The 13,513-nt window shown below is 43.3% G+C and overlaps 1 protein-coding gene across 4 annotated transcripts in view; it reads left to right on the forward strand.

Annotated features, from left to right (window-relative positions):
* The first annotated feature begins 3,493 nt into the window (after nucleotides 1-3,493).
* Nucleotides 3,494-13,513, forward strand: part of ANO5 (anoctamin 5) — a 42,237-nt gene continuing 32,217 nt past the window's right edge. For 3 of the 4 annotated variants that reach the window (XM_057382695.1, XM_057382696.1, XM_057382698.1), the window contains exons 1-2: nucleotides 3,494-3,667; nucleotides 13,419-13,463. In XM_057382695.1, the coding sequence (XP_057238678.1) occupies nucleotides 3,526-3,667; nucleotides 13,419-13,463 (187 nt within the window). In that variant the 5' untranslated portion in view covers nucleotides 3,494-3,525. The remainder of the gene's footprint in view (nucleotides 3,668-13,418; nucleotides 13,464-13,513) is intronic. The other variant, XM_057382697.1, reaches the window with a different exon arrangement.

Here is a 13,513-nt window from a genome sequence, read left to right on the forward strand (position 1 = left end):
GCAAACTCTTCCTGTCCAATCCATGGATTTGCCTTCTGCCAGCACTCAGCACCTCGGGCTTATTTGGTTGTAAGTGCTCCAGCACTGCAGCCTCGAGGGATGAGGAAAATGGGCATTAAAMCCCTTCCCACAGGGCTGGCTCTGAGATCTGGCTGGGGCAAGCATTTGGCACTGCTGGCATTTCAATAAAATCTGTTTCCATCATTTTAAATGATGGTCCCACCCCTCTGGCTCAGGAGCTATGCTCCATCTCCTCCTCCTGCTCTTCAGCTTCTTCAGAATCCAGGGGCTGCAAGTATGCAAGTAATAAAAAGAATTTGCTTTGCAAAACTTTATATACAATGTACTAGCTTTCATATATTGACATAAGCTTTCATATAGTGTATTGGCGTCATGCAGTCTATTAGCTAAATATAGCTATAGCTTCYCATACAGTGTACCAGCTAAATATAGTTAAATCAGTTGCTTGATGCTTGAACAAACAAATTTGYCAGGTGGATTATTTCAAAAATAGATAACTATACTTCAGAAGWAGACAAGTAAATGTTATATTAAGAAACAGTAATGAAGACATGGCAAGTGTAAGAACAATTAGCCAGAAAATGGAACAGGTAGACCTTGAGGRCCAGAAAAAAYGAAGGAACACCATGRCTGYKCATGGCCTGCAGATAAAATTGAAAAGTTCAGAGGCGAGGAAGACCTTGAGATCCCCCACGACCACTGAATTTGAGATGTTGCAAGTGTACTTACAGAACTGTGATGCCATGTGTTTCTGTACCCATACATAGTGGTGGATGTAGTGACAGTGACAATATTAAGCWATATTTACTGYATAAATACGTGACAACCTTTAGCAAAGGTGGGTGAGTTRGGTAATAAGATMCCCCTCWCCTCCAGTGCTRCAAYAGACAYCTGTCTATAAAGGTTTATCTYGAATCTTTTCAARCATCAAACCCTTGAATTAAGGCTCCAGGGCATTGGAGGTGGCACCATTGCCAACTGCAGCCATTTCAGTCTGTGCCACCTMTGGCCATGAGCCCCTRTGGCCCAGTGCCAAGYCACCCTTAGGGGCTGSAGAGATCTAAAGAGCCTTGAGCTCYAGGCACACTGGGGCTGAAAAGAGCCTTGCAAGACCATCACACTGGGGCCCCAACCTTGCTGCTCCTCCATCTTTCTGAGCTGGAAAACTGTGGTTTTGGGTAATTAACTAGGGGTAGGGTTAGGCTTTTTGTTTTTTCCTAACAAAAAAATAAAACCATTGTTTTTTGGTTAGGAAAGCAATGACCTCGGTAGTACTTTCTGTTTCTGGCTCTTTTTGAATAGCAACTCTTACTCCATCTCCCATGGGTATAAAAGTGTTTATCCAAGATATGTAGTGCTAGGAGGAGATTCAACGGTTACATAGATCTGAAAACAAGCCCAGCAACTCAACTGACTGACTCTAATTGATTAAAGATTTCCTGTCATGAAATCACTGTTATGTCACAGTTGCCCTTGTAACAAAACTCCAACAGTTTGGTTAATGTCAATTGTGAAATGGTTACTCAGGTAGTAAAAGCTGAATAAACACTAAAGTTAATCTGCAAKAAGGCCTCTGCTTATAATAATGAGAAAAAAAACCAAAAACCAGGTTAAATGCATGTGCTGAACAATGACTGTTGGAAACTGTCTCAGATAATTGAGGGAAGTGATGAGGAGCTGGGTCTGTTAGAGGCAAGGCAATGGTAGCAGCTCCAGGAGCAGGGACAGCAGCTGTGCATGGAGCCTCACGAGTTAAGAATTACATTTCTTAGCAGCTTTTATGGGGCTGTGTTTCGAGTTTGTGATAAGAACAGTGTTGATAACAGAGGGATATTTCAGATATTGCTGAGCAGTGCTTGCGCAGGGTCCGGGCCCATTCTGCTCCTGTAGCTGCACAAGCAGCTGGGAGGGGACACAGGTGTGAAAGGAATGAGGGGGAGATGTCTTTACAAAAAACTGTGGAGTCTGCTAGGGGATAAGGCCAGATACTGATAGGTGAAAGGAGAAATGGGAGGGACCCTAAATTCCATAGGAATTCCAGGAATTGACACAGACTGTTATTCACCCAAGACATTGCTAAATCCCTGGACTTAGAGAAAAAGAACAGAGGCACAAAGAATAAAAAAGAGGAGGGGATGCACATTAGATGGGGATCTGTATTAGTTGATTCGGGAAGTCTGTAGTTCTCAGGTACCTCAGCCAATGGGGAAAGAGAGGGGAAATGTGGCCGGGAAATTGGGATAAAAAGGAGACGGTCTCCTCTTACAATTTGAGACACCCCATGGAAATATCCCATGGCCTCTCCCTTTATTGGAATAAAGTTGCGGAACTCCTCTGTCTCCTTTTTGGACATAAAACTCTGGTGCTGGTGGATTAATTTTCCTGACAGGCGGGACAGCTGAGCCCCATATCATACCTACCACCTCCCAGGGGCACAGTGTGATTTTGGGATGTGTCCCGTGCGGGGCTGGGACATCCCTCGATCCGCTGCCCTTGCCCGGGGCGGGGGACACGGCCCTGCGGGGGCTCCGGGGACCGCGCCCGCTCCAGCGCTGCCGCCGCGGCATCACCGCCCCCGGTGCGCTGTTGCCTTGAAAGGCCAGTTTTTAATAATGACACAGACACGGTTAAGGGGATAAAAAGGGTTTTACCTCGGTATTTGGGATCCCAGGTGCACAACTTGATGGCARAATGCACMYYCGTGTACAGCACGGGTACAAGTTTTATAGRTTTCAGGAATTAGCATATMTRTCTAGGRTTCCCCAATAAGARACTTAACAAATRCAGTAATGTCCCYCTATTCTAATGAATKMMSCYMSAGGATGAGGCCAGAGYCYMGTTTACMCAASATGTTCTGGACAGAAGGCTTCACCCAAGGCTGRAGYCTCGGGTTTAAGRTAGCACAGGGYRCACTGACTCCTTCYTCAGAATGTTTGGTCTCTCTGGCCAGCAGAACTCCTAAACTAAACTGGAGTATCAAGCTTCAGGAATTACAAGCATGTGGACTAAGGGGTACAGGCGGATGCATCAAGRGTACAGAAGCGTAAAGGGAAAAGCAAAAAATCATCACGCATCAGCGCGGTTCCCCCGGGTGCAGTGCGCGTTTTCCCCGCCCCGGTGCGCGACTCTCCCGGGTGCAGTGCGCGGTTCCCCCTCCCCGGTACGCGGTTCCCCCCGGTCCCAGTGCGCGGTTCCCCCTCTCCGGTGCGCGGTTCCCCCTCCCCGTTGCGCGGTTCCCCCCGGTCCCGGTACGCGTTTCCCCCGCCCCGGTGCGCGGTTCCCCCCGGTCTCAGTGCGCGGTTCCCCCGCCCCGGTACGCGGCTCCCCCCGGTCCCAGTGCGTGGTTCCCCCTGGTCTCAGTGCGCGGTTCCCCCGCCCCGGTGCGCGATTCCCTCCGGGTGCGGTGCGCGGTTCCCCCGCCCCGGTGCGCGGCTCCCCCCGGTCCCGGTACGCGCTCTGCCCGCCCCGGTGCGCGGCTCCGCTCCGCCTCCGCGGGCAGTGCGCATGCATGGGGCGGCCGCCCGGCCCCTGAGTCACCGTGCGCTCCGCGGCCGCTCCCCTGGAGCAGCGGAAAAGGCGGCCACSATGAACCGCTTGGGGAAGAAAGCGAACGAGACCCTCATCGAGATGGCTCTGTCGGCGGACGGTAGGAGCGGGGGGATCGCGGCTCTGTTCCGCCCCTGTCCCCACGGGGGATGGTGGCGCTTCCTGCCCAGCTCGGGGCCCGGGGAAGCGGCGTGGTTGAGGGGCGAGCGTGGTGTGCGGGGGCTGGGGGGGCTCTGGTTCCTCCCCAGGCCGGGACTGTGAGATGGGGCTGCTCCCGGGTGAATCCTCACCCCTCCTGCATCGAGCTTTTAATCCCTCGGCTWCYACTTGAAAAGAGCAAGACCACTTYGCCGTGAGCCTGATCAAACTATGATTAGATCTTTATAACCCCCAAGTAAACCTCGCAAAGGAAGGCTCTCACATTCACACCCTGCCCAGAACAAAAACTAGAGAACCCGCTTGATTTTTATCTCTTAAAAGGCACAAAGATCCCTCTGCCGGGCAGATAACTTAGAGCCTTCCCCGAGGCAGCAGCTGGGGTCGGGCGCTGGCTCCTACAGATGAGCTTGCCCTTAGAAAAAGCGCAGAGCAGACAGGACCCCCTCATTTGGGAAGGTGTGAGCAGCCTTCTTGCCCCTCTCCCCATCCCAGATGCGCTGGCACCTCTGAACTTTGGGCAGACCCTGCGGTGGGTTTGTGCTTTGCAATATCCGAGTTACAGTTTCCACTTCACGTCAGCGTGGTATGTCATTACTTATAATTAATGTGGTCTTATTAGGATTTTGTAAGATAAYATGATGCAAGTGTGTGTTTATCAGCACCTCACCTGGCAACGTGAATCAACAGTCAGAGAGAGCATGGTAATGTTTTCAGAATGAGACTATGTGTATTTTGCTTGAAAAAGAAAAATGCTGGCCTGGAAACATTTCTTTTTTGGGAATAGTGCTTTGCCATCAGTCCTAGAAGTGAAAATCTTAAAGCAGGGAGGAACAAAGTCCCCGTGTTGTCTTCCCAGGTTCTGTATTCTCCCTCACAGCTTGACTACACCATCTCTTCTAGAAAAAAATATAATGCCATTTTAAACACCTCGAGCACTGATGCAAATCGTGATTTTCAGCATATTTGGCAATCCTGTTTCAGAGAGGTATGATGAAATTACCCGAAAGCAGCTCCAGTGACAGCAAGGAGGGGTGTCCAGCTCCGGGGGGCAGGCAAGTGTCAGACGAGGGTTTGCCCTCTCCGGGCAGGCTGGTGGAGCTGGCAGGCTCCTTAGGAACTGGAGCAGATGGACATTGCAGCCTCTTGGCCAGCGATCCTCTCCAAAGGGATGTGAGAGGCCTGAGTCATGGCCCATCCCACTGCCTGCGAGCCATAAAAACTGCTGAGACTGAGCTGCTCCCTCCACGGGCTGTTCTRCTGAAGAATATTTACAGAGCACACAAAATATTCCCATTTAGGGAATGATGAAGTCAGATTTGTAAGCTTCATTCCACAATGTTCATTTTCCMTCGAGCCTCGTGGGGGTTTTTGTAGTCATAAATACTGAATATAAGGAGATTTGAGGGGTTTCAGTGTCCAAGGATGGTTTAGAAGGATTTGCCATACAGTAGCACATAACTGTCTATACAAAATCATATTCCAATTCAGTTCATTTTTGTTAATTAACCCCTCTTCTAAAGCAGAAACATTAACTATGAGGTCAAGTGAGTAGACTTTTTAAAGTGTATGTTAATTTGTTGCCCAAAAATCTCTCAAGGTTGAAAAAAAACCAACCCCAAACCTTCCTTAAATTATTGTTAACAGCGTGCATATACTGCTAGCAGGACTTCCTGTAGATCTAAACATATGCTTTTTGCTTTTAAGGAAAAGCCTCCTAAGGCTCTGGGTGTCTGATATGCTTAAACAGGGCCTGTGTAAATCAACAGGAACAAGGCAGGGAAGAAAACATCTGCTACTCATTTTCCTTAAAGAAACGTTTATTTTTGGATATTATGTGTGTATTTAATTCTGGTTTGTTACTGCTTTTCATTAAACTTGAAGGCTGGGGAACGGGTTATGGGGATAAAAACTGTCTAGCAGCAGCAGAAAGTTTAACTTGCCTGTTTAGAGCCTTACTCTTACCTCGAAGGAAGCTTTCTGGCTTCCTGCTGAATTACATCTGTKTGAGGCAAAAAATTCTGTGTTTGTGTGTGTGATGCTGCTTTCTGTAGGAAGATACGTGTCATTTACCTCAAACACAGAAGTCTAAGAAAACTGAACTTGCAAAATTGGAATGTTAATATCAGAGGAGGAAGACAGTAGTATGTTGCTGGGAATATTTATGTCTRTGTTGGCTTTCTGTTATTTTTTTTTCCCAGCATGTCAGTGCTACCATAGCTGSGTTGTGGGATATATCCCAAGCCTGCTTGTCTTCTGGAAGCTTTCTGTCTGAAGTATGCTGCCTTTATACACATGGCACCATTTCCAAAACTTCCAGGAGCCTGGTTGTAACTCGAAATGCTCTAAGTGATCTAAATTCAAATGATTTCTAAGGTTGGTTGTTGTTTTGCTTGTGAGAAAGGTGGAAAAATATCAGAACAAGCCGATGGTGTGGCTTTCAAGCAGTGCCAGTGTGTTGGCATCCTGTAATATTCAGGAYTGAATACTGCTGTCAGTGAATACAATGATAATTATGTGATCAGGATTTCTGAACATGAAATACAGGCCTCTGTTCAAAACAGCATCTGTCTCTAATTACCATCACGRCGTATGCAGTAATTTCTGATCTATTTGTGGAAACGTTGAATGGGATATCGTGTTCCCAGCAGGGCCAAACCGAAGGGTTTGTGGAGAGGAAAGCTGTTGGAAAGTTTATTCTTAGGTAATAAAAGCTTCAAGAAACTTAGAGCTAGCTCAGAAYGTGAAAGTCAGGGGAGGAAATATTCCCTCAGACCAGCCAATGTCTGGTTTCTGAGTGGAATTTCTTTAATTGGCTGCTGCACGTCACTGCGGGGGCACAGGGTAAATACGGGTTGGTTAATGGAAATTGAACCTCCCTCTTGCAGAAAACTCCTGTTTGCAGTAGGAAAACCTGCTTTTGGGAACTGATCCCAGCAACTTGCATCAGATCACCGTGTAGCTGTGGTGCTCTTGGTGAGGAAATGGGAACAATGTTCTCCTGCAGCTGTTAAATACAGCTTTTTAAACATGGATTTTTCTTTCCAGATTGTGTTGGTTTGAAAAAAAAAATTAAAAGCTGCTCTAGGACAACATTCTCATTTTAGGTGAGAACACTTAAGTTCAGTCCCTGGAGCTCAGTGAGTAGCAAAGGAGGGATTAAGTCCTCTGCATGCCATTTAAAACCAGTAGTAATTATGTGGGACGTTCAGGCCATGTTTTGGGAAGCTGGGAAGTGCAGCTCRTAGAATCATTAGGGTTGRAAAACACCTCTGAAATCCCTCAGGTGCAGAACTGAGCGATGGTCCTGCCATCACAGGTGGAAGCGTTTCAGTCTCTTTGTAATAAGGGGCTACAATTTCACAATTTTTTTTTCCCAGAAAATGAAAGAAAATGCTCTGCAGCTGTCTGCCCCTCTCAGCAGTTGAGGGGCAGAGGTTCTGGGTTGTGAATGTCAAATAATCACCAAGAAAGCCACCAGAATATCTTCTGGTGTAAGGCAGAGGGATGTTCTGTTCTCTGAGTGATTCTCTATCCATCARTTTGCAGCAGAGGCACTGCCCCGTGTGCTGTGCTGTCCTGGGATGTTCCCTGTGGAAATAAACTGATAACTGAATTGTAAAATGAAAGCACACTTCAACCTTTGTGTGCAAAGGCTTTRTAATTACTGTGATGCAAGGAAACTCTAGGATAAGATATGAGGGCGCTGCTGAAAATGTGCTTTTAAAATCATGCTGAGAGCTCTTGGCATATAATTTATTTTTAAAAAAAACTCCAAACAACAAAAAACCAAAAACAAATGAGAAAAACAAATACCACTGTGTTGATTTTTACTATCTCTAAACTAATCAGCTGCACGTGGAGGACACAAACAGCCATCCAAAATAAACATGTCATCAAGGAGGTGTAGGTAATGTAAAAATGTGATCAGATATTAAGAGCCAAGGTAATAATGCAGTGACCTTTTGCACTGGTTGTTTTTATTGTGGTCTGGGCATTGACCCCAAGAGCAGTGTAATTACCAGGTTGTATTTTCTTATCTGGCAGTAATTTTATTATATTTGGTGRTGGCTTTCCACGTGCAGGTGTGTGTATAAATGCAGAAAGGAGAAGGATTGTTGTATTGCTGGGGATAGTTCTTGCAATTATAGTTATGGAAGGGTTTTCAGCTATTTGCTGTGTGCTAAAGCTAAATACCATGTCAGGAATTATTTATGGATTGAACATTGTGTGTGTGGCTGCACGTCCTGTAACATTGTGTGTGTCCTGTAACATTGTGTGTTTTGTTGTAACAATTATAACATTTTGTGTTAGGCTAAAGGCTGTGTGAGGAGCTCAGTCTATTGGGACTTGTTTGCTTGGATTTTATTATAGAAATGTGAGTTTTTCATTGAAACCTAAAGCTGTGAGGTTTCAGTGAGAACCAGCAGAGGTGGTGAAGTTCCCAGCACATTTTTTTAGGAAGTGATGCCTATATAACTTGGGYCAAAGTGACAGATGCTTACATAGCTTAATTTGTGAAATACCTATGGAACCTGAATGATAACATTTTAATACTTCTGTAGGCTAAATTATAGCTTTTAATACTTATATAGCCTGACTCATAACTTTCTATACAAAATAATAGCCAAATGTATTAGCTAGTTACTTAATGCTTAAGTAAACAAAAACTGGACAGGTGGATAATCTCAAAAAATAAATTAGTATAGCTACTTAAGAAACAGCAAGATGAACTAATGAGAAATTGGCCAATGTAAAGCMAATTRGCCACAAGRTAAAAAGTTTAAACCAGTTAAATCCAGAAAGCCCAAAGAACACCAYAACTGTGCACGCTCAGWAGGAAAASYTGAAAAGTTCATTTGTGAGGAAGACCTTGAGCCTTCATTGAAAAAGACCCTCAAGACCACCTAAATTGAGGAAACTCAAGCACAGTACAGAAAAATTATTTATAATCATGAAGTAATCCTATATAAATACATTCCAAACACKTATATAATAATGTTATGCTAACATGGCAATATTAAACAATGCTTATTGTATAAATAAAACATGACACTTGACAGGGGTGGGTGAGTTAAGTAAAAAAATCCCCCTCACCTCCGGTGCTGGAATAAACAAATACCTCTATGTACACAATATAGAGATTTATTTATAGCCCATCCTTTGGAGCTTCAGAAGTGAATATATCTTTGTGTGAAGTGCAGTCTTCTAACTGGAAATCCCAAGGGATTCTCATTTTCTTTACAAGGCTCACAAGGGGAAATATGAAATTTGAGGCCCTTGTCAAAATAGCAGAACCCTGGCAAACGGTGTGGGCAGGACTCATGAGGCAGATGGCTGTCCTTTCATTTTCTGCACTTCCCCTAAATTAGAAAGGGCCCTGTGGTTTGCTGTTCAAAGGAGTTGTCTCAACTGTTGGGTGGGAAATCAGAAACTCTGTGTTTGCACCGTTTGTGGTGTGCTAGAAATACACCGTGCCAACAAGTAATGGCTAGCAGATGTGGTTTTCAGGCCACTTGGTTCTTCAAACCACTTTATCTACTTTAATTCTGTTAATTGACTGATGCTTACATAAAAAACTTTCAGTGATGGAAGCCATGGTCCACTGCTCGTTTTCTTGACTGATGGAACAGTTTCTCTSCGGGATCAGTATAGGAATTTTGAAGTTATTCCATCATTTTTAAAGGGATTTTGACAAAAATACCATTTCTTGCAGTTCTTATAAATCTTGCAAATCTTGCATTTGTTTATGAAATATCTTCCTATATTGGTATATTTTTATGTTGTTTCATGTGAGAAAATTCAATACTTGGTGAACACACTAGCGAAATTTCTGGTGATGCAATTTCATTGGAAGCATAGCCACAAAAGTGTTGAGTGAGGTAGATCAGAAGGAACAAAAAATTACATATTAAATTTGCCATCTGAAATGGAATGTTTGGATAACATGAAACTGAGGAATACCACCAGAGGACACTAAATTTGAGGTTTTTTTTTTTTTTTTTTTTATTGCTATATTTGCGTCATTAGTTTCCTACTTTATGTATTCATTTTCATTTACAGCAGCTATAGAATATCTCTCCTGCAAGGGCAGGAATGTCCATTCTTTATAGCTGCATCTGAACCTATTACTCAGTTTATTTGTGTCATTGTGCAGAATGATGACACCTGACAGCTCTGAGTGCTCACAGCACGCTTTGAGTCTTGTCTGTGCTGGGACATGAAATGCAGTAGTGTTTTTTTTTTGCCTGAATTGCATCAAAATGTCATTGAAGTTCTGTGTTACAACACTATGCTTGTGGTTTGTTTTTTGTTGGTTTGTTTTTTTTTTTTTGCGAAAACAGATTTGCAAAACTTCTCTTTTTATTTTTGCTGTCCTGGTACCTTTTAATCAAAAGGGTAGGTGGTTTTGTGGTTCTTTAAATGGGAGACAGCTGAGGGTAAAGGCCCTGTTCTGATTTAAAATGCCCAGTTACTCTACTGGAGATTAGGTCTAGGACTTCATGTCTTTTCCAAATGTTAAGTGAGATTTTCTTGCTGTTAGGAACAGATTTCTAAATACTTATGCCTATATAAGAGAGTTATTTTTCTTTTCTGATGTGTTGATAAATGCCTGTTCCCTGGAAGTGCTTGTTTCATAATAACACACATGCAGAAAATTAAAATGTCGGTGAAACAGCCCGTACTTGAATGCAATCTTCTTCTTTTTTAAAAGAGACTTCTAAAAAGAATTTCAAAATAAAATCCTTGTAAAATATTCCCAATAGGTTTTCATGAATTCACTGAAAACGTTTCCATTGTTTAGAAATAGTCCTCAATTTTTAGGAGCATCTCTGTGTCTGCATGGACCACCACTTTGGGCATCATCTTGATGCTTAAATTTTGTCTCAGCAGCACATTTCTCACTCTTCAGACAGGGCTAGCTGGTGTATAATAAACTCATTTTGTAAGAAGCTCATTTTGCTTCTGGGAAGTCATCTGGGCTGGGTGGGCCCCAGTTCCCCCTGGTGACTCCCTCATATCTGGAGGATATGAGCAGAATGTGCATAAATTGAATTGAAAGATCATTGTAAAGCTGTTTTCCTTAGATATGGAAGCACATGCAATAGTCATTATTACTTGGAATGAGTGACTMATTTCTCATTTCTACCAGCCAGCTCAGGTGAATGAATGAATAAATGCAGGGGTTTATTATAAATCCAAGAAATTTCCAGCTGGGAAATAACATTTTCTTTCACTGCCTGTTGAAGGTGAATATTGGGAATTTTCTTTGTARTACAAAGCAGCTACTTCATAAAAACTCACAACAATTTCATAATTCTGCAGTGAATTCTTTCATAATTCTTACACTTCTGCAGTGTAAGTTTCCTGATTTATTAGGGTTTTGCTTGGTTTATTTCCATTTTACCTGGACCATCAGCATTTTGCTCTAAGGAGAGGCACGTGTATAAACTAACATGCCAAGGTGTCAGAATGATGAAGAACGGTGTCACTCTGAAAGCTCTTCTCACCTCCTTGGTTTTGTTGGCTGAAAAGGATCCTGCTGTTGTTGTGCCTAAGAAAATTGTGGAAATAAATGAAAGAGCCATTTTGGAAACAATACTGAAAGTCACAGCAGAATCAGTAGTGATTCTCTTTGGAAYAGCTTCATCAGAGGTCTTAGGTGTGAAGATGTGGATGAATTTCTAGTTCTAGAAGCAAAACAAAGAATTGGATCCCTGGAAATGCCTCTTCTGATTTTAGAACCATGCATTAACATTTTTAGTGGTGGGAAGGATCTGCCAAGAGCTGTTCTTGGTGCAGAAGAATCAGGGTGATGAAAGTTGGAGGAAAGGAATATTGAAGAGCCTCCCCTTGGGCTGTTTCCTGAGCAGAGCTGCYCTGAGCAGTGTCCTCTCACTGTGCCCAGCTTTGCCTCAAGCTCAGCATCCTCAGCCAAGCTTTTTTCCTTGCCATACCCCAGCAGCATGACTTTTTGGGGATGCTSAAGTAGAATAATTGCCATCTTCCAGGGAAATTGCGGATTAGGTGCAGTTAGAGTGGTTAGACCATCCATGGCTGCAGCTGTGCTAGTAATAAAAAAAGAATAAGGATTTTTTCCTTGGCTTTCAAGCACAGTGCAACCACACCTGAATGGCTAAAATCCCTTCTTTTCTTAGCAAGGCAGACTTCTCCATGCTGTTTTGAAGAAAAAACTCCAGTGCATCCTCCAGAGCATGCTTCCTCTCCATCCAGGAGAATGCAAGAAGCCAAAACCATTCTTCAAAGCTGAAACCATTCCTCAGCTTTGCTCCAGAAGTTGAGTGGCAAGTCCTGTGGTTAGGTCTGGGTCTTGAGTTTTTTCTTACCTGGTCGAGGTCCCACTGCACTGTTGTGACCAGGACATGACATGTCACAAGTTGCATTTCTCCTGGGGAATGTGCAGCTTGGTTTTTGACACCATTTACCTTGGCACAGCTTTTTATCATTAAAAAGGGTCTGTGGGAACCCTTAATTTTGACAGTGCCATCATTACTTTTTTACAACACACATTATCTTCTTTTTGTCTTCTCCTAACTTGTCAGTTTTGCCATGTAAAAAAGGAATTTATTCTGGCACTGTGAACAAATTCAAACGATTGTAGAATTTCTGATCTTTTAATTGCACAAGAAGCCGTTTTTCATGCTTGTTGCAGAAATCATAACGTTGCAGTAATGAAAGTACCTTTTTTTGTGAGTGAACTACTTATATTTTAAGAGGTACAATCAGTCTTGATTATATTCTCCAGTCTTGGATGCTGATTTCTGTTTTGGGTTCCTGCTGTTCTGATCATTTGGGTCTGTAATTGAAGCAGCAATGATCTGTAATTCTTAAGGGTGGCAACCAAAGGTTTCTCAGTGGTTGGGTGTAGTTTGGGACAGCATATGTTAAACACTGCAGAATTACAGGCCCTTGCTTATTTAATGTGCACCCTCCCAAGGCACATGTGTTTAAGGAGTTACAAATAGCTCTGTGAAGGATTGCCAGGATGTTGAAAAAAACAGTTCCACTGGACATGCACTCCCATGGAGGTCAGTGATTCGAGCAAACAGTAAAATGATAAATTCCTGAAACAGCTTAGTGAGTTTTAATAGTCATGGAGTTGTTGTTCTGGAGTTGATTTTGACCAAAAGATTTTCAAGGAGCGACTGCAATTTGTACAAACAAATTTTGTGGTAAAGGACCACTTGGTTTAGTGGGTGTCTTTATAACAAACTCCCAAGTATTTGTTGTTCTTGGCACACAGACATTTCTATATCTGTTTATATACATAAAAGCATTTGGTGTTGAAGAACAARGACATACCCTTAAATATGGTATTTTTATCAGAATGTTCTTATTTTATGCCCATCTTTYGATATGAAACTGTAATTTCATGAACAATTTGAAAGGCTTTTTTGTGGCTGGTAGGAACTGTTATGGCCCTCCCTGCTGCTGCTCAGGAAAAGGGGCTTGTGATGCAGAATAAGGTGTCTGGACAAAAATGGGAATGTTGGTGTTCCCAGAGGAGCTGTGCCATGTTTTCTGCCAGGGTCACAGTCCCTGCTGTCCTGGGTTTATTCTTTTTGTTTTATACAGTGGCTGTGTTTTAAGAGATAGAGGAGAATTATGCAGTGAGTTCATGTTAAAGTGGGGTTTATTTCTGGTTCTTACTCAAGTGTTTTTTCCTTTTAAAGATGACATTGCGATTCTCACCAAGTTCCAGCCATCCCTGTCAGAAGGTATCGTACTAACCCGTGTTTTACCTTCCTCCCTTTTTTCTGTGTCCTCT

Source organism: Malurus melanocephalus, unplaced genomic scaffold, assembly GCF_030028575.1.
Source record: "Malurus melanocephalus ecotype Western Australia unplaced genomic scaffold, MMel_1.1 scaffold_580, whole genome shotgun sequence".
Classification (NCBI taxonomy): Eukaryota; Metazoa; Chordata; class Aves; order Passeriformes; family Maluridae; genus Malurus; species Malurus melanocephalus.